The sequence below is a fragment of the Struthio camelus genome, chromosome 5 (genome assembly GCF_040807025.1).
Source record: "Struthio camelus isolate bStrCam1 chromosome 5, bStrCam1.hap1, whole genome shotgun sequence".
NCBI lineage: Eukaryota > Metazoa > Chordata > Aves > Struthioniformes > Struthionidae > Struthio > Struthio camelus.
Genome location: NC_090946.1, coordinates 5,674,439 through 5,693,234, shown reverse-complemented (window position 1 = coordinate 5,693,234; position 18,796 = coordinate 5,674,439). Strand labels below are relative to the sequence as shown.

The window sequence follows — 18,796 nt, the reverse complement described above, 5'->3', positions numbered from 1 at the left end:
GGCAGGAGGCGGCGGCGGCGGCGGCAGCGGAAGATGGCGGCGGCGCTGGCGGAGCGGAGCTGCCTGGAGCTGAGCGGGGCGGCGCGGGGCCCGCCGCGGCGGGTGCGGGAGGTGGTGTTCAGCCCGCCGGGCACCGTCCCGGCCCCCGCCGGCCGTTACGGCGACAGCGCCGGCGGGTTTTGCTACCAGGAGAGCGCCCAGCTCGCCGCCGTCACCAGGAACCGCTTCATACGCTGGTGAGTGAGGCCGGGCCCGCCCTCCCCCCCCCCGGCTCCGGCGGCCTCGGCCTCTGCCCTCGCCCTGCGGCCTGGGCCTGGGCCTCTCCAGTGCCGCCAGCTGGGCCCCCGCGCCTCTCCCCATACCCTCCCTGCTCTGCCCGCAGGACCACGTCGGGGGACGAGGTGGAGCTGGTGGAGGAGTCGCTGGACATCAACCTGCTCAACAACGCCGTGCGGCTCCGCATCCAGGGCTGCCCGCTGCTGCCGGGCGGCGTGCACGTGTGCGAAGTGCAGAGCCACCTCGTCATCCTTCTCGCCACTGCCCAGACCGTGCACCGCCTGCTCCTGCCGCACCCTGCCCGCATGTACCGCAGCGTGAGTACCGGCACCTGCCTCTCCCGGAGGTCCTGTGCGTAGGCATGGCGTGCAGGTGCTTCCAGGGCCTCCTGCCATGCCAGGCACCCGGCTCCGTCCTGCAAGTATGCAGAGCCGGGAGCCCTCAGGACAGCACCTAAATGAGTAGCGAGATAGCAAAGACCTCAGGGTGTTTCCCATCGAGGTGGGGACGTCGTGGTATTTCCAGCACTGCTGCTGGGCATCCTGCAAACCTGGTGACGCCACACTGCGGTCGTCATGCCTGGGTCATAGGGGCTGACTGGGTATAGAAACATTTATGCTAGATTGCTAACGAATACAAAGCAGAGCTCTTCCTGTGCTTTTTGGAGTTGGGCACACAGATCCACGGCAGTCTGAATATTTCTTCTTAGTAAATTAGTTTGTTTCATAGCTGTGTGATCAAGATTTGTATCCTGTGCTGGAACCCTCTGGTGTTTCCAGAGGCGCAGAGCTGCAGTGTCAGTTTAGGGACGTCTCTTTAGTTTAGTGGTTTAATTTCTTACTCAAGTGACCTCCTAACTTTTCTAGCTGAACTGCTTTTTAGATGTTATAAAATGCTAAACTCACAAGTCCTCTAATTTTTGGCCAAATACAGCAAGTTTGTTCATCAGTGCAAGGTAGATCTCTATGTGGAACTGAAAACTGCTGGAAAAAGTATCTGTCAGTTTGGAGGAAAAATCAAGGAATCTCTCACTTCCTGTAGAGCTGAATTTAGTCAGACTGCGTGCATGGATGAGGCACTGGTCATTGGAATAAGATTTACAGTGTTTCCATATTTATAGTGTTAGAGTGGCTTGGTGTCACTCTGGCAAGCTCCTCATCCTGCTTGTCTCTAGCCTTTGGTTATGGTTGCTGCGCGTGTATTTGTTCTGGTGTTGTATTTGCTCTTTGCAGGTCTTAGGCTAGGCATCGTGACACAGGGGCCAAAATGGTATTTGGAGGTAGGAACTGAGCAGTTCAGAGAAAGACGGCTTGGGCGGGTGTGTAACTTGTCCTGTTTAAATAGTAAGGTATATAATCTCTTTTTGTTGCACGTGGAAGATGGATCTTATGCAAAAATTACGTTGCATGTATCCATCCTGGTGTGACCTCTGGGTATCTCTTGGAGAAATCATAATCTCTTGCATTTAGGGTTCAAAAGAGCATTTCCAAGCGGTGATGCTGTGCTTTTGCAGAGCTGCTTTCTTTCTGGGACCTGTTACCAATGTTTTGTTATGAATTCTCTCACAGCAGCCGATAGAAGTAGGACTGCAGGACTCCTTTGGGGATGTTAGCATATGTCAGGGAGGGAGAGAGCGTTCTGCTAGAAACTTACAGGTTTTTAAATCCTTTCACTCTCTGCTCTTAAAGAGAAATGGTCATGGGTTAAACGTAAGGGAAGCCAAAAGTGGTGGTGAGCAGAGAGGTCTTACCAGAAAGATCCTTTTTATAAAGTAGCAGAGTTGCAAGTGTCGTTCCACTGGTGTTTTTCTGTGGCTGTGTGTGTGTGTTGAGGATTGGTACTCCTTTCTCTGTTTCCCGTTTCCAGGAGCTGATAACAGAGAGCCAAATGCAGTCCGTGTTTACAGACATTGGCAAAGTCAACTTCAGAGATCCTTCAAATTACTACATGATTCCCAACGTGCCAGGCCTAGCATCTAATTCTGTTGCCTCAGCGGCTTGGCTTAGCAGTGAGGGAGAGGCTCTCTTTGCTCTACCCTCTGCTTCGGGAGGAATCTTTGTCCTTAAGCTGCCTCCTCACGATGCACCTGGTAAGGAGTGGGAACAGGCTGTGTCTTCATAAATCTATATCTTTATGGAGCGCGGTTTAGTGTTATCCTGCACGCTAACAAATAGCCTTGTCTAGACAGAAACACCCATTCCGTCCTGGATATGCTTTAGGATATGCTCTGTGTGTGTGTGTGTGTGTCACTGTGGTCTTTGCAGTTGTGCTGGTACATCTCAGCCTGTCCAGTAACGTCCCTCTTCTAGTTTTGGACTTCAGCTGATTTCAATTTTTGTCATGTTTATCTCATAATTTCGCTACACCCATGTGCCCTTCTACATCAGATCTGTGAAGTCCTTTGTTGGTGGAAGTATATTCTCTTGTTAGCAAGTACTCGGTATATTTGTTAATACTACTTTTTCTTTTGAAAGGAACAATTTCAATCGTGGAACTCAAACAGAGCTCAGTGATGCAGCGTTTCCTTACTGGTTGGATGCCAACTGCCATCAGGTTAGTGTTTGGTGACAAACAAATGGAACTTTTTTTTTTTTTTTATTCCCTCACATGGAGACCCTTAGTGTTTCTAGTTGAAATCAAAGATAAGTACGAAGGAGTCAGCATCTATAAATACTTTGTCAAAAAGGTTGAGTAACTTGGTCACAGGATCCAGCACAGTGCTGAAGTTGGGACTTCAGTGCTGGATTAGTTCATCTTAATGGAGTCCTGCTCGTTCTGTGTGTCTGTATCTATGAATATACTGCATCTACTAATTCGGCTCTGAGGATTTACCCAGTATATGGCTCGCAGCCAGGGCAGATTAAGGATTACAACAGTTGTACGTTGTTGTCCTTGTTCTAAAATGCCAGGCTCGTTCCTGATCAGCTGATGTTATGTGTGGATGACACCAGGCATGCTGTGAGGCAGTGGGGCTCAATTGTGGAGTGTAACTGTTAAGGTGTCTAAGAGGGCAAAACCAAATTCTAGGCCCTGGTGTATTGTTATCTAAAAATGGGAGCAAGTCCTCTGGCACCCTGACTTGGACCATCGGTGGTGCGTTGGTTGGGGCTGGTCACGTCGGTGCTTCCATCTGGATCCTGAACTCCAGGTTGTCGCGGGTGTTTCAAAAGTGTGTTCATCCAAGTTCTTGGTGCTATCAGTGTGGTGGGATTCTCTGCATCTCGAACGCTCAGCAACGTAGTCCACCTCAGAACGCTGCTGGGTTAATGCATTGCTAGTCCACCTGCACCTGCGCTCTTAGAATGGGCTGGGGCACTTAGTGATACTGAAGAAATGAGTGTTTTGTGTATCTCATGTATATTACTGTCTCAGCTGCACTTTTTTTGGGCTTCTTTCCTTGTGGCCTGAGACCACTACTTGTTTTTTACCATATTTTAAATGCAGTGTGATAGAAACAGTGTGTCTTGGATCTATGCAGCACCCTTGATTTTTTTTTTTTTTTTCCTTTAATCCTTTGAAATAATACTTGTATTTTCAGAGGTGACTGTGGCCCATCAGACCTGCCTATCAGCCTCTCTGTTCACTGCCTAGATCACGATGCCTTTCTCTTTGCTCTCTGCCAGGACCATAAACTTAGAATGTGGTCCTACAAGGTGAGTGAGGCCTGGGTTCAGGGAGTAACATCTTCCATTGCGGTTGTTCGCTGCTTGAGGCTTGAGAAACGAAGGCTGGATGGTTGGCATAGATTTGATCTGGCATTAAATTGTCTTCAGATCGACTTCTGCTTGCTGGGATTTGGACAATTTGTGGAGATTATCATAGCTTGCATTTGTAGTTGTACTTGGAAAGCAGATGAGTTTTCTATACGGCAAAGCCTTTTACATAAGGCAGAGCGTAGTATTAGCAGGTTATCTGCAAACTCGCAGGAATATTCAGGAAGGCAGGCAGAAACCCTTCAAGGGATGAGAAGGCATGCCAAATGGATTTTTGGTTGTTTTAGAGGTAACAAGAGCATCTTTGTAACGTGGTTCCTTGTCAACAAGAAGTTAATAAAAGCCTCAGCTAGCTGAATGCCACTTGCTTCGAATATCAGTGCCAAAGCTAATCAACCAAACACAACTGCTTTAATGGCTCATCTGCACTGGAATGTGTGCATGTGTTGAGGGAGGGAGGGGGGAGCTTTATTGTTGCACATGCCTGGACTTTGAAAGCCCATGCTCAGTGGGAGAGAGCATAGGTGAGTTGGGGAAAGCTAAGCAGAGCTAAAGAATGGTTCAGGTACCTGTATGGATGCCTTTGCTTGCATCCTTAGGGAAAGATCTGTGCAGACTTTGAACGTGCTGCTCCTCAGAAAGCAGCTCAGAGAAGCACCGAAGGTGATGTGCTAGTTCTTAAACCGGTCTCTTTTGGTATTGGGACAGACCAGTCTCTCTTGATATTGAGGATCAAATGGAGACGAAGGGAGCGGGAGGTGATGGAGAGGGAGAGACGGCCACATAATCCAGAATCCACGGGTTCTCTGAAAGCAGAGGTTGTAGCTTCAACACTGGGTGATTTCTTGACAGCCACTGTCTTTTCAGACCTCTCTGAACAGGCCACTGTCTTGGCCTGCCTTGTCCATGTTTCCATAGGAGTGGCTTCTGCATATATAACTTTTTCCTCGGGAAACAAGGAAGCTCATCTGTTTGTGCGCAGTCCTCGCCATGCTGGCCCCTGCTCCATGCAACGAGTGCTAATCTGACTAACGAGGGAGAAGGTGGCGGGGGGGGGGGTGGGTAAGAGAGGGGCAGAGTGGAAGGGAAGTGGGGAAGAATGAAGCAGATGAGCAGTTTCTCAATCCTGAGTTTTCCAATGCTGCTTGTCTGATACCTTTATTTTGGGCAGGATCAAATGTGCCTGATGGTTGCAGACCTTCTGGAGTTCATGCCGGTCAGTAGGGACCTACGGCTCGCAGCTGGGACTGGGCACCGTCTGCGACTGGCTTTCTCGCAGTCACTGGGGCTTTATCTCGGCGTGTATATGCATGCACCCAAGCGAGGACAGGTATGGAGCGATGGGGTTTCCTTGCTACAAATGTGTCCTTCTTGGCATGCACCGAAAATACGTTTTCCTAGTTGGGTTTGAGTTTGCGCGTGAGGCAACAAATAGTAAAGTTTCACGTCTGACCCTCTGGAGAAAACATTACTTTCTGAACAAACATTTGTGCTCTCAAAACACTGCAAGACACACGTGCCCTTGCTTTGGGAGTAGAATTCCCTGCAGGACTAAGCTGATCTGTGAGTGCTAGTTCACTTGTTCACCTTCTGTTCCGGTAGGATCCTGAAAGCATGTTTTTGCCGTGGGAAAGCGAGAGGTCTGAAAGTAGCCAAAAGCATGGAAACGCCAATAGCGTATTTATGTTGGGCTCCTGGGAGCGTACAAATGTAGCGCTATGCATTGCCAAACGTTGACTACTGTAGAACTCCAGCTTCGTGTGGTGAATAAATTTAGCAGAACAGAAATGACAGCACTCATCTGTTGGACAGCTTACCCTTTCAATTCTCCAGGGTATTCAAACTTCTGCTGTCCTTCTAGTGCTGTGTTCGCTCTCGTCAGAACATGCAGAGCTTGGTTTGCAGCAAGTGACCTGAGGATGCAGGGCTTTTTCCACCTTACTCCCCTTACTTGAGCGCATCATCTTGTCATTAGCAGTAACCAGGAGTGTTATAGTCGTTATTTTTCTGTTGCAGTCTTTCAAAAGAGGGCTAGAAATCCTTCAAATTCAGGATAGAAATTAAGGTGTCCTTCCTAAAAAGGCTGCTGTCAGTGCATGGCATAGAAGGTTGGCTTGCTTAGATCCGTGCTTGTGTGTGCCAAGACGAGTCAGTGCGTGGTGTGCTCTGCTTGGCCTTTTTGATCTCAACCAGGCAGCTTTGGCATCAGGTGCCTGGTGACTGTCACATCAAGGCAAAAGGCGTGAATTGAAAGACAAGTTCAGTTACGGTGCGCTGACTCTTGGCAGAGCTACTGGCATTTCTTTAGCAAATAACTTTAACGAGATATGTTTGTAGTTCTGTGTCTTCCAGTTGGTGAGCACCGAAAGTAACCGCTACAGCCTTGACCACATATCATCGCTCTTCTCCTCTCAGGTGAGTGCTCAGCCTGGCCTCTCTCAGAAAGTACCGAGGTAACAGAAGGAGGGTTGCTTACTGAAAGGTGTAGAGCTCTCCAAAGAGGCCTGGACTTAGGGATTTTGCTGTGAATAAAGAACTTTCTTTTCCAAGTGTGGTTAAGTGAATCAGGGGAACACTTCACTAGTATTAACTACACGTGTTTATCTGCTGTGCTTGAATTTGTGATAAGAAAGTAAATCTGTGCTGTCTCTTCTAGGAGACTCTTGTTGATTTTGCCTTAACCTCGGCTGAGATCTGGGCGCTGTGGCACAACGAAGAGAACCAAACCGTTGTGAAATATATCAATTTTGAGCAGTGAGTTTCTGTATTGGATTGCTGGAGTTGATAGCCTGGCAGGGCTAACTTCACAAGCAACTGCAGATAAAAAAAGCATTGATCTAGCAGCTCAACAGGCTTTTGCTGGCCTGCTACTGCTTTGCAGTCAAGATGCAGTGGTATCTAGTTCTTCCTATGGCGGTGTTTGTGTCAAATGCACAGCTGGGTTTCCCTGCAGTGCAGATTACTTGGATTTTGTTTGTCCTGCCTTATTATAAAGCTACAGCTCAACTGCAGGAATGTGAAAAATGTAAAAAGCCAGACAGGCTTGCTGTGAGTGGAATCCGCTGCAAGTGTCAGAGGGAGGGTGGTACTCTACTGATAGCTCCTTCAAAACTGACCAGTCTCTTCCAAGAAAGATCTTACTTTCACAGCACTGGTCTTTTGAAAACATCCGCCTTATTTTTATGAAACTGGGAAAGTAGACTTTTTTTTTTTTTTAAAACATAAGCCAGACCAGGGAATTAAATACTGGGTAGAAAGTGCTGTGAGTATTCTTGTTTAGGCAGAAGAATCTACCAGTCAGTCTGAGGAAGAGTTACTTGGCGAGCACTATGAAGGAGAGAACATTGATGTAAATTAAGGAATCTTTTGGATGAGCCTCTTCAAGAATCCAACCTGTTCTGTTAGCTCAGGGATGGGGATGCCACCACTAGGCTCTGCTGGCTAAATCTGTCGTTTGTCACTTGATCAGAGTTGCTCTGTTAACAAATCTGAGGGGCTGTGGTTGCTTTAAATTCTGTGATGATGGATGACAATGACAAATTTGGTTCAGGTGACTGCTTCCAGAGGCTCTGTGTTGCAGCATTGCAATGCAAAGCTGATGGTTTTGTTTCTGTTTGTTTTTTTCCTTCTTCAGAAATGTTGCGGGCCAGTGGAACCAGGTCTTTGTGCAGCCGCTACCTGAAGAGGAAGTGACGGTTCGACATGACCAGGACCCCAGGGTGAGCTGACTATAAAATAAGAAGAAGCAACGAAGCTTCTCTGTCCAGAATTTAAAGCAACCACAGCCCCTCAGATTTGTTAACAGAACATGAGGACAATTCAAGTGTACAATGTATACCCTCGTTCTGAGTCTTGACCTTTGTTACCCTGTTAAAATTCCTCCAAATTAAAGGGGACAAGACTTGGCCTCTAGTATCACAATGTTGAAGCACAGAGCGTGGTTATGAAGCCAGAAGTTGAGGGAAGAGGAGAATTTCAAGTCAGTTAAGAGCGAGCCTTGAGACAAAACATGCAAACAGAGTCTGGAGCTTGTGGAAAGCTCCATTCAGTTATGGGAACTGCAAAGCGGGTGAAAGGGGAGAAGCTAGAGAAGGTGGAGAGTTTTGAACTGAAGCTGGAAAGAAACACAGATCTGGGGGTGAATTTGAGAATGGAAGTAAGGACTAGAAGCAGAGCTTTTAAATGCTGACCTTCTGGCATGTGTCCGTCTTTAAATTACTGTCTTGTTCTTTTCACAGGAAACCTACCTGGAGTATCTCTTTATGCCTGGCCGGTTCACAAATGCAGCTATCCAGAAGGCTTTACAGGTTAGTATGAGTGTGTTTGGTGCTCTCTCTGTTCAGCGTCTCCTGAGGAAGCTTCTGTGGAAGCCTATAGCAGGGTACAAGAGAGAGCTGGTGTTAGTGTGCAGCACTTTCTTTGCTCCAGTACACAGGCCTCTGCTGTCTGTTGGCCTGGGGCTTCCTCCATTTCCATAGAAAGAGTGAAGCTGGCTGTACTTCCACGTGTCCTGCATTAGCAACCAGCCGTCTTTCTATTATATGTGTCCAACAAGGCGCTGGATGGTGCTGTCTTGTTTGTTTTACATCACTGAGTGCTGCTGAAACTTGGGGAGACAAGTCTCTTGGTTTAAAGTAAAAGTTTGCTGTACTGCTTTTTAGATCTTTTCTCAAGGAACTGACAGACACTTGGATCTGACATGGGACGAGTTAAAAAAAGAGGTTACCTTAGCTGTGGAAAGTGAGGTAAGACTTTTCCTGTTATCTTTTGTTCATGCATCCGCCATATGTATCATTTAGATGATTCGGCGGAGTTAAATGAGATGCACAAGTGACCCAAGGCCTTTTTTTGTTCTGGGCCTCTCTAAGGGAGTTACTTATTTATTTAAGGATATAAAGATCTCCCTCTTTCCTGCTTGGCTTTAACATTCCCTGTTTCCTTTCTGGAGTCCATTCTTCTTGCTGGATTTTTCACTCTTTTCTTCTCCCTGGATACGCTTTGCGTGGAGTCCTGCTGGTCGTACAGCCTGTGCTGCCTGTTCCAGCACCCTGTCCTGGGTGCTGACTAGCAGCACACAGACCTATTGCTCATAATTTTGGGTACCAGGAGATGTATCTGAGTCTGGGGCACCTGTAGGGGACCTAGGGAAACCTATTTGAAAATCAACTTGCTGTCCTTTTGGCTCTGAATTTCCCCCATTTTATTCTGCTTGTCCAGATTTTACTCTCATAGGCCTGATTCTCTAAGCCAGCAGTCCTACAGGCAGTTCATGCTTGGGGCTCTTCGCACTATGGCTAGGAAGTTCAAAAAAAGAAGGCAATTTTATATATTCTCTATAGCAGTCGTCTTGCATGATATTTTTAAAAGGATTTGCAACGCTGCTTTTTGTTTTGACGCTACTGATGCGTCGTTATATAGGCTTTTATAGAAGTGGTTCTTGTGGGCCTTGTTCGCTTGCTGTGTAATTCAGTGCCAGAGGGGGGGGAAAAAAAGTAATTTTGTCTGTAAGGGGGTGGGGAAAAGAACCGACTGGTGTTTATCAACCCTTAACCATGTAAAGGTATGACACCGGTCATGAGGGACAAAATTGTGGTCCAAGCACTACAGTTTTTCTCTTTGGTCGCTGCCTGTTCTCATCTGAAGTCCTGTTTTGGTCCTACCAGTTCCACAGCAGTGCGACAGAATACGAGTGCTCCCCGGAAGAGTTTTGGCAGCTGCAGGTGGAGTTCTGGTCCAAGTTTTATGCTTGCTGCCTTCAGTACCAAGAAGCGCTCTCCCGGCCTCTGGCGCTGCACTTGAATCCCTATACCAACATGGTGTGCCTTCTGAAGAAGGTGAGGCTGAGCAGAAGTGGCTCTGGGCTCTTAGGCCTGTGTGGCCAATTGAAGCAATGACCTCCAGGGAACTGTAGCATGTTCTTCTGACTGAGGCGTGGATTTGGGGAGCTCAAAGAATGGGTTTCTCCTTACCTTCCTAGGGATCCTTGTCTTTCCTCGTGCCCTGCTCCATGGTGGACCATCTCTATCTGCTCTCTAGTGAGCACCTGCTGACTGAGGATGATGCTGCCATCTTTGATGGTAAGTGAGGAGATGCAGAGGCTCTTTCATTGCTGGGTTCTGAAATACTGTGTGCCAGGGAAGCCCTAGGCAGGGGAACGCGGGAGTTTGCATAGTGGCTCCTTGAAGTGCTCCCGACTCTATGATTGTCTGCGTGGGTTCTAACTTTGTTTTCTTATTTTGGTGCTTGTGGTAATTTTTATTTTGCAAGACCTGCCATAATGTTCAGACCAGGAGTTAAAAATTATGTGACAAGGCTGAAAACGTGCTTTGGCTCATTTCACATAACTTAAAAAGGAAGAATCCTAGATTTCAGGACGCATGTTGCTCAGTGACAGGCATCTGCGTTGGTGTGGTTCTTTGCCCGTGTGGCGTTCTAGAGTACCTGTGCAGGCTCCAGAGATGTTAACTGATGGCTTCTTCATGTCTACCCTCTGTGGGATAGATCTGCCAGCACTGAGCTCAATAGTGTGCTGGCAAGTTCTTCAGTTCTGCTGGGGAGATTAGGATTTGGAAGCTCAGTTTTCTATCCCCTAAATCGTTGCTTGATTCTCTAAAAGCTGCCAGGTGGATTCAAGCCCAGGCCAGGAGGGGCAGTTCCATCAAAAACACGCAGTCCCGCTACAGCTGGTGATCCCTTATATGAGTTCTTCTTTACGTTACTTCAGTTGGATGCTTGCTCAGTTTTGCGATCCCCATCAGGATCCTTAAGAGCTACTCTGACTTGATGCGAGTGGTCCTGTTGTATAGAATTCCCCAGCCTCTCCATCTTGCTGATGGAGTAAACTATAAAAGGTTATGGATGAGAAGGAAACCTGTAATCCTATAGGTACTCTGGTACCCTGGATTCAACTGTGCTGCTTTGCAAACTCATTTGTTGATTTTAAGCAAAATGGTTTTGCATAAATATTTTCATGTAAGCTGTGAGGAAGGACTATGCAATTCCCTGCCTCCAGGAAGTAAATGCTATGGAATGCAAAACTTGATATTGTTGCCACACTGCCCTCTATGCTTTGCTAGCCATGCGATCACATGTTTTGCAAAGCAAAAGGCAACGGAAAATGTTACCTAAGTTCCACTTTCATGCTTGAGTGGATTTTTTTTTTCTATTTATTTATATATTTTTAAGAATCATCATCCATTTGGTTGAGCTATTTCTGCCTCAGAAATTCTCCAGGGTTTGGAAGGAAAGCTGGAGGCCTGGAGAGCAATGTTTCTTAGGAGGCTAGCAGTTTCTGCCCTGTCCATTTCACGCTTCAGAAGAAATGTTACTTAATCTCTAAAAAAATATATACAATGTATTGCAAACCAGTGATTTATCCTGTAATCCTCAAAAGTGAGTGTTCAGATTACTTCTAAGAATATGAAAATCCTCCTGAGGTGTCAGGCTGCAAACGGATAACTGCTACAATATGAGTATTTCCTGCTTGAGAGAGAAATTAGAACTAAGCTATGTGAGCCATTTGCTCTTGGTTTCCTTTGCTCTTACACTGTAGTAATTATTTCCTTTCTACCTGCAGCTGAAGAAAAATCTTTGAATTTACTTTAAGTGTTTTATTGTTGCATTAGTGGTTATTATTATTCCAAATAATAAAGCACAAATCTTTCCCTTGTCAGCTCTTAAATTTTAATTTGGCCTCGTAGTTAGCAGTGAAGGGTCAATCTGACAAGCAGGACTGAGACTAACCTGCTGCTAGTAGCTTTCTGAGATGAGCTGAACTGATTTGGTTTTGAACGGTCCTTCCACCTTCATTTTGCAATCTCTTGTGAATATACAGTTAGATTCTTTCATTACAGATTTGGAGATGTCTCGTGATGTTGTCTGTCTTGTCCAGTGCCTTCGACTGATTGGAGAATCAATTTCCATGGAAATGGCATTCATAATGGAAATGGCTTGCTCCCGCCTCCAGCCTCCAGAAAAGGCTGCAGAGCAGATCCTGGAGGACTTGATAGCTAATGACACGTAAGGAGATATTTTACATAAACTCCCCTATGAAGAGGTAGGGGAGCCTGAAGAGGGATTGTCTGCAGCAGTCTTTGGCGTCAACATGCAACTGGGGGTGCGTGGATTTTTCCTGTGCTGCAGGAGGCTTCTTCAGGCCCCCTCAGAGATGGGGGAACATGGATGTTGGTGTTGCTAGTGGAGTTTTCCTTCCAGAACCCTCTTGCTGTTCCCTGGGCCCTCCTGAGCAGAAATTTTAGCAACTCTCGGGCGAGATGTGAAGCAGGAGAGCTGAGTTCTTGAGTTCTGGTTTGGTGATCCTCTTTGCAGTGTGAAAGCAAGTGCCTGCGCACCCTAAGTAGAGGTCAGAGCCTTGGTCAAGCGCTGCGGTTAGCGTGCTAACCTCCTCCTGAAATCATTACCCTTTGGAATGCCAGCTATCTGACCGTTATTTCCTGGTAGCCTGGGGGAGTGGAATAAATAGACTGATCCCTGCAGGCACTGTAATAAAACTCAAAGCCAGAAGAGGATTCCCTTTAGGAATGTCCAAGCTGATCAGATACGCTCCCTTCCGGAGAGGATCACCGAGGGAGGAGAAAGAACCCTCTTGAATTCAAATGTCATGTTGTCAATTAATTCTTTGTCTTTGCAGAGAAAACGTGATGGAGGACATTCACAGCAAATTGCAGGAGATCAGAAACCCGATCCACGCCATAGGAGTCCTTATCCGAGAAATGGACTACGAGACGGACGCTGACACGGAAAGAGGTGAAAACTCTACGGCGCTGTGTTCAGTCTAGGAAGGCAGCAGCAGCTCAGCAAGGGTTCTTGTTGGTCTAGTTCCTACGCTTATCCCAGTAATTTTGCCTTTCAGCTCAGCCTCTAAATATGCGCATGAACCTCACCCAGCTGTATGGTAGCGGTACTGCTGTCAATGTGGTTTGCTGGGGGGTATGTAAGATTGCCACGATCCGTTTCCTGATCTGTCGGGACCTGCTGATCCTCCAACAGCTGTTACTGCGGCTTGGAGATCCTGTGAGTATAGCTCTTGAAGCTACCAAGCGTGCTCTCGGTGCTTTGATCTTTCTGGCGTTGGCTGAACGCCAAACCCAGATGCCGAGCTGTGTCTCCTCCAACAAAACCCTGGAGGCTGTTGGAACCAGCAAAAGGCTTTCGCAAGCCCTGTTCTTATGCAGTGACTTTGTCATCCGAAGTAAAGCAGCGCGCTGCTGACGCTTGCTAACTCCCTGTTTCCGTACTGAGTATCCAGGAAATAGTAATCCAGGAAAAGCGTTCTTTGCTCCCCTCCGTGAGAGGAGGACATCATTTGCAGCCTCTGATTCGAAACAGCGCTGCCTGAGCACATACAGTTCTTCCATCTACTCCCCATCGCTCCCACGCCACTGCGCGGCCTAGAACGCCCAACCTGACAACTGTGGCCTTGTTCTCTGACAGCACAGCGCACAGCACCTTTGTATCATGGCAGTGGCATTTATGCAAAGGCTGTGATTTCATGTTTTGTGTGAGGGCTGCTTCAGCCAGCGTAAGCAGCCGCTGTGGTGGCAGCTGTGTTTATGACTGTGGTAGATTGGTCTGGGTTGATCCTTGCGGCCGCGCAAGCGGTTGTGCTGGTGGTTTGAGTAGAACACAAGGGATGGGAACGGGTCTCCAGGCAAGGGCAGCATTGTTTAAACCAATATTATTTACTTGGAATCATTACTGCTTTCGTTTCTTGATTTAAAAGAAATTCCCTTCTTCCTGGATAAGGTCACCCTGGTAGCACTTAGAGCATGTTGCAAGGTGTCCTTCTGGAGCCAGGCTTTCTCGCAGACCAGTAAGGCATGTGACCTCTGCTGCTCACTTGGTTAGGAACTGTTGTTTTCCCCTCTTTGACACACCGATGTCCTTCACAAGCGTGGACTGCTTTCCCTTCCGCGTCACCTGGCCATGCTGCTTCTGGCTGGAGCATGAAGAAATGCAGTCCCTGGACAGCAGAGCCAGGCTGGGAGATGGTCTCTGTAGCAAAGCTGTTTTCTCCCTCTAAGCAGCATTGTCACAGCAGCGCAAAGCACCTCTTTGCTGGTGTCTCTGATATCAGAGGCCCAGCGAGTGTGGTGCTGGTGTTTGCATGTAGAGAAGCAATCCTTATGCACGTAGGTTTGCTGTTAAACTTTCCTCATGTGGTCTGAGCCACCCGAAGAGTTTGTTCGTCCCATAGTACTAAGGTGACACCGTAATTGTGTCTGGGTAATTCTGGTACGTGCAGGAGTACCGCTGGTGGTCCGAGTGGGTGTGGCTGGCTGCCGGGCTCTTGGCCACCTTCACGTTAGCAGGAGGAATGAGTTGAGCCTGATATAAAACTTGCTGATTGTCCTTGTCCTGCTGTTGCTTTCTGGCCTTGGCCTCTTGGTGTGCCAACCTCTGTGGTTTCCTTGCAGATGGTTATGGGAGGGGGACAGCTGTTCCAGTCTCAGCAGGACCTGCTGCACCGCACCTCTCCTCTGCTCCTGTCGTACTATCTGATCAGGTGGGCAAGCCAGTGCCTCGCGTCGGACGTCCCTGTTGACACGCTGTAAGTCTCTACCTTTCCGCTCCGTCTGTGATGGACGTGGGTTCCTGCTAAATCCTCCTGAAATGTCCTTACTGGTAGGAGAAAGTGGTGGTTGCTGAGGGAATCTCACAGTAGGAGTCGGGCTGTGCTGTTTGGGTTTTATTTTTTTGCCATTTTCTATGTTAGGGTTGACTCCTTACAGTTATGATGCCAGTTCTATGGTGTAAGGGTCCAGTGCTCCATGCACCGTTGCCTCTTTCGGTGGTAGGAGTGATGGGAGTTGAACAATGAGAATGCTTAAAGCAGGAGATGCCTTTTGTTGTCGTTTCACTGAAGACTTTTTCTTCTCTAGGGAATCTAATCTGCAGCATCTGTCTGTACTGGAGTTAGCAGACACTACTGCCATAACACCTCATAAACTAGGTAAGATGTATCCGCAGTTTATCAGCGCTCAGTTTTTGTTATTTATACTTCTTTAAGCTTGATAGCGGAATCTGTCAAAAAAGTCTAACTTGAGGGGTTTCCTGATTGTGGAGATTGACCACCTTCTCTCTAAATCAGGCCTTTCTTTCCAGAGGAAGTTGATTGCTTGATCTATGGCTGAGGGTGATGGTTTAGCCCCTTTGGTACAGCAATTCCCGTGCTGAGCCTGCTGGATTTTGCAGTCCTAGCAATGTTCTTTTAGTGAAGTGGTTGTGTGTAACTTTCCAGCTGCATGAAAAATTGTTCTGGAAAGAGCCTTGCCTTTTAGTGACGTTCAAGCGTGTATCCCCCTACCAGTGCTAGAGTTACAGTGGAGGTTACTCATCAGGATGCTGTTGTCCCCTGTGTCTTTGCCACCCAGGGAAAATGCTTAATGCAGTGGGCTAATGGATGGCATGTTTTAACTCCCCTTTGCATGGAGCCGTTTGTCATGCTGTCCACCAAAAAAAAAAAAAAAAAAAAAAAACCAAAAACCTGCCGCATTGGTCTCAGACCTTCTATACCAGAGACATGGGTCTTGTTCTCAGGCTGAGTCACCTGGCACAGGAGGGGAAGGCCTGGCTCAGCTGAATGGTATTAATTCTGGGCCCAGTAGTATCAGCCAAGTTCACCCATCGCTCGCGTACGTTACAGTGACTGTAGTGGGTCATACCAGGGTCTGTCCTGCTTGCTCACCTTTATCCAACTGTGAGCAGAAGCAGCAGCTCAGGGAAGGGAGAACATGTAAGAATACTTTCCAAGAACATGTCTGTGCTTCTGACAATTTGCAGCTCAGTTAAGACGTGAGTTACCAGCTGTGAGCAACACAAGTGGGAAATAGCAGCTGATAATTCATTCACAGTTTAAAAGTGTTGCGGCGAACAGAGATACATGCTTTCAGTCGCTGTTTTGGGGGGGGGAAAGATTCTATTGGAGGATGATCTAGGGCAACTTAAGCAGGAGAATGCATTCCTTGAAATGCTTACAGGAGGAGATGATGACCAAGGTATGAGGCAAACGCACAGGGGTGGCCCTGCTGAAAGTAGTTTGTATGACGCTTCAGAGTTGAGACATTTTAGAGAGAGCTGAAAAATATGTGGGAAGCTCAGTTACCAACAGAGGCAGCAGTGTCACGTGTGAAGGGCTGTGAGTTTGGGAGAAATTACCTCCACTTACTGACAGGCCTCAGAGATTTGTGCTCTTTGTGAGTTCAGCTCTTCAGAGTCTGAACTCCATGAAAGCCTCGGTTCAAGAGGCAGTTGCCTCAAAGTAAATGTCAGTGCATTGAAGGGAAATTGAAAATATCCTTTGTGTGTGCCAGTGTCGTGGGATATTTCTTGGCCCGTTCATGAGGAAAGTCCTGTTTGGCTGCTGTGCTTCACGAAAAAATATGTAAAACTCGGGGAAAGATGTAAAGGAGGTGGCAGCTTGGGGAGAGGCGTTGAAAACAATTACTGAGAGATTGGCCAGATGGGACTGGAATGAGAAGGGAGGCATTTGAACAAAGCCAGATAGCAAAGTCAGCACTCCCTCAGCCCTGCCCTGCAAAGCATTCAGTAGTGCTGGAAAGCTACAGGTGGATTGCTAATGGCACAATCCGAGAGAAAGCATAGCTCTTTTTCCGTGTGATAATTGAGTTGCAGTTAATAAACATTGCAGTGGGTCGCTCTTTGATCTCCTACTTCCGCCTCTGACTTAACCAGCAGGTGTCAAGAGGAATCCAAAACCAACAAATTGCAGTTTTGAACATGCTTTTTATTTTGTTGTGACTTAATCTGTGATGTTTGGGCTGATGAGCCCGGCATAGCAGTTTGGTATAGAAAGTGGGAAGTCTGCTATGGGCCCTGTTCTCAGTGTTTCTTTAACTTGTATTTTAGTATCCAGCCCTCAAACGATCGTGGAGCTGTTCTTCCAGGAAGTGGCCAGAAAGCACATCATATCTCGACTCTTCTCGCAACCGAACACCTCTTTGGCTGAAACGAGTTTGAATTGGCCCCATCTTATAACGGCGATAGTGGCCGACTTTCTGCCGCTCCTGTATCCTTGGCTGTAAAGCCACGGCAAGATGTTCTGTCTTGCTGGGCTGTAATTAGTGGAAGTTTTTGTGCAGCGCGGCAGTGCTGCAGCCCCTGTGTGGGGCTGCCACGTGAGTTCCGCGAGAGTGCGTGAAGGCTGTGCCTCGCATCCAGTTGTGAGGCTGAACGTGTGGGCAGGTTTGTGAGAGGAGGGTTGGGACTAGAAGAAGGGTTAGGGTGGTGGGGCGGTAAGTTGGCCATCTCCACCAGCACCTTGTGCAGTCTCAAAAGCGACGTTTTCCAAACCCAAATCTCCAAAACAAGTCTCCTGACCAAGTGCCTGTTGTTAGTGTTTTGCGGGGTTTGTGGGTATTTAATGTTTCACGGAATCTGTGCTGTTTAGGTGCGCAAGAACGGATTTGAATTTCTGACTTTAAGCCCCACACTTCTAGAAACTTGCCCTGGCAAGAAGTGATGCTGGGAGATTTGGAAGGGTAACAGGATTTGGGTAGCTGTGGATTAGATGTACTAATGGTTTTGCTCTAATATGGATAAATCTTATTACAGAATAACGAGTTGTGTAAAGAGCAGCTTAATCTTCTCTCCTTTCCCCCCACAAACTGAGAGAGGCACACAGTTTCAGGCTATTGCTTCGAGCTCTCCAGACTGGATTCTGCTCTGTTCCTTAACCTCTGCTCAGGTGGCCCAGCAATCCTGGCTTCCTCTTTCCAGAGTGTTTGATGGGGAGCTGTCAGTACACCCAGCTGCAGGTGAGTGCTTCGTTCTGTCTCTCTCTAACAATGCTTGTGCAATGAAACTCTGGAAAATGCCAAATGCCTTACTTTGTATTGCACAGCTGGAAAAGCACTACTGGGGCCAGGAGCAGCTTGGCATGCAAACGTGCCCTGGAGTCGGCAAGGACCCACGAAGGGATGGTGTCGCTCAAGAACAGTCTCTTAGCACTGTGTGCGCGCAATTTTCCTAGCAGTAGCTTTACTGCTTCCCTTGCACATAGAGAGATTGTTGCATCAGCTGCCGCTTTTGATTCTTGCCCAAGAGCAATCTCTTTGGGAGACCTGTCTTCACTTCACTTCACTTGGAGCGTGTCGTGGCTCTATTCCTTGATGGAAGGTGTTACTGGAGTGCCTCATTCCGGCTAAGGTTTCAAAACCAGTGCAGTTTTTGCCTTCGGGAGCTGAAAGAAGAGAGCAGCGAGCACAATAGTCTCTTGCCGTGCGCGGGTTTTCTTTTTTCAGTAGCAGGTCTGCACCTTGGCTGATGTAGAGGTGTAACACAATGCGATCTCCATTCACAGCTGCCTGACCTCCACTTAGAAAGGCCCTGTCTACACAAGGCTGCGTCTTTGCAGTCGTCAGAGTTCATTCTGCTTTCCCATAGTCGCTGCTCTCTAAGCTCAGATGTGAGCTAATCTTCCCAAGCTCTCTGCTCCCATTTTCCTTTCTGGAGATGATGGGCTGGAAGTTTGCCCTGCAGATGAAATCAGCTCTAAGGAACAGCTCTTTTGGAGAGCTATCAGAAATCTTTGCCTTATGTCATAGCCACTGCAATATCAGCACAGTAAACAAATGTAAGGTAGCAAACTTCTTTCCTCTTCCATATGCAGCCATCTCTTTCCTTTTAGTGTCCGCTGCAACTTCTGCTAACTGAAGGGCTTTTTGTTAAGCGTCTCATACCTGGAAAATGCAGCAACGAGTTTGTTGCAGGTTGATTTAAGATGGTCTACTTTATGGATTTCGTCTTTCCTATGTTTTCAACAATGT

At 47.4% G+C, this 18,796-nt stretch overlaps 1 protein-coding gene across 2 annotated transcripts in view; it reads left to right on the top strand.

Annotated features, from left to right (window-relative positions):
* The window catches only part of NUP160 (nucleoporin 160), a 30,831-nt gene continuing 12,035 nt past the window's right edge, over positions 1-18,796 (top strand). The window contains exons 1-20 of one of the 2 annotated variants that reach the window (XM_068944360.1): positions 1-236; positions 383-593; positions 2,143-2,365; positions 2,751-2,829; positions 3,815-3,929; positions 5,161-5,319; positions 6,327-6,404; positions 6,646-6,743; positions 7,624-7,708; positions 8,228-8,296; positions 8,651-8,734; positions 9,653-9,823; positions 9,967-10,066; positions 11,843-12,008; positions 12,640-12,755; positions 12,862-13,022; positions 14,426-14,559; positions 14,891-14,961; positions 16,878-17,037; positions 17,716-17,785. In XM_068944360.1, coding sequence (XP_068800461.1) covers positions 34-236; positions 383-593; positions 2,143-2,365; positions 2,751-2,829; positions 3,815-3,929; positions 5,161-5,319; positions 6,327-6,404; positions 6,646-6,743; positions 7,624-7,708; positions 8,228-8,296; positions 8,651-8,734; positions 9,653-9,823; positions 9,967-10,066; positions 11,843-12,008; positions 12,640-12,755; positions 12,862-13,022; positions 14,426-14,559; positions 14,891-14,961; positions 16,878-17,037; positions 17,716-17,785 — 2,553 coding nt within the window. In that variant the 5' untranslated portion in view covers positions 1-33. The remainder of the gene's footprint in view (positions 237-382; positions 594-2,142; positions 2,366-2,750; positions 2,830-3,814; positions 3,930-5,160; positions 5,320-6,326; positions 6,405-6,645; positions 6,744-7,623; positions 7,709-8,227; positions 8,297-8,650; positions 8,735-9,652; positions 9,824-9,966; positions 10,067-11,842; positions 12,009-12,639; positions 12,756-12,861; positions 13,023-14,425; positions 14,560-14,890; positions 14,962-16,877; positions 17,038-17,715; positions 17,786-18,796) is intronic. The other variant, XM_068944361.1, reaches the window with a different exon arrangement.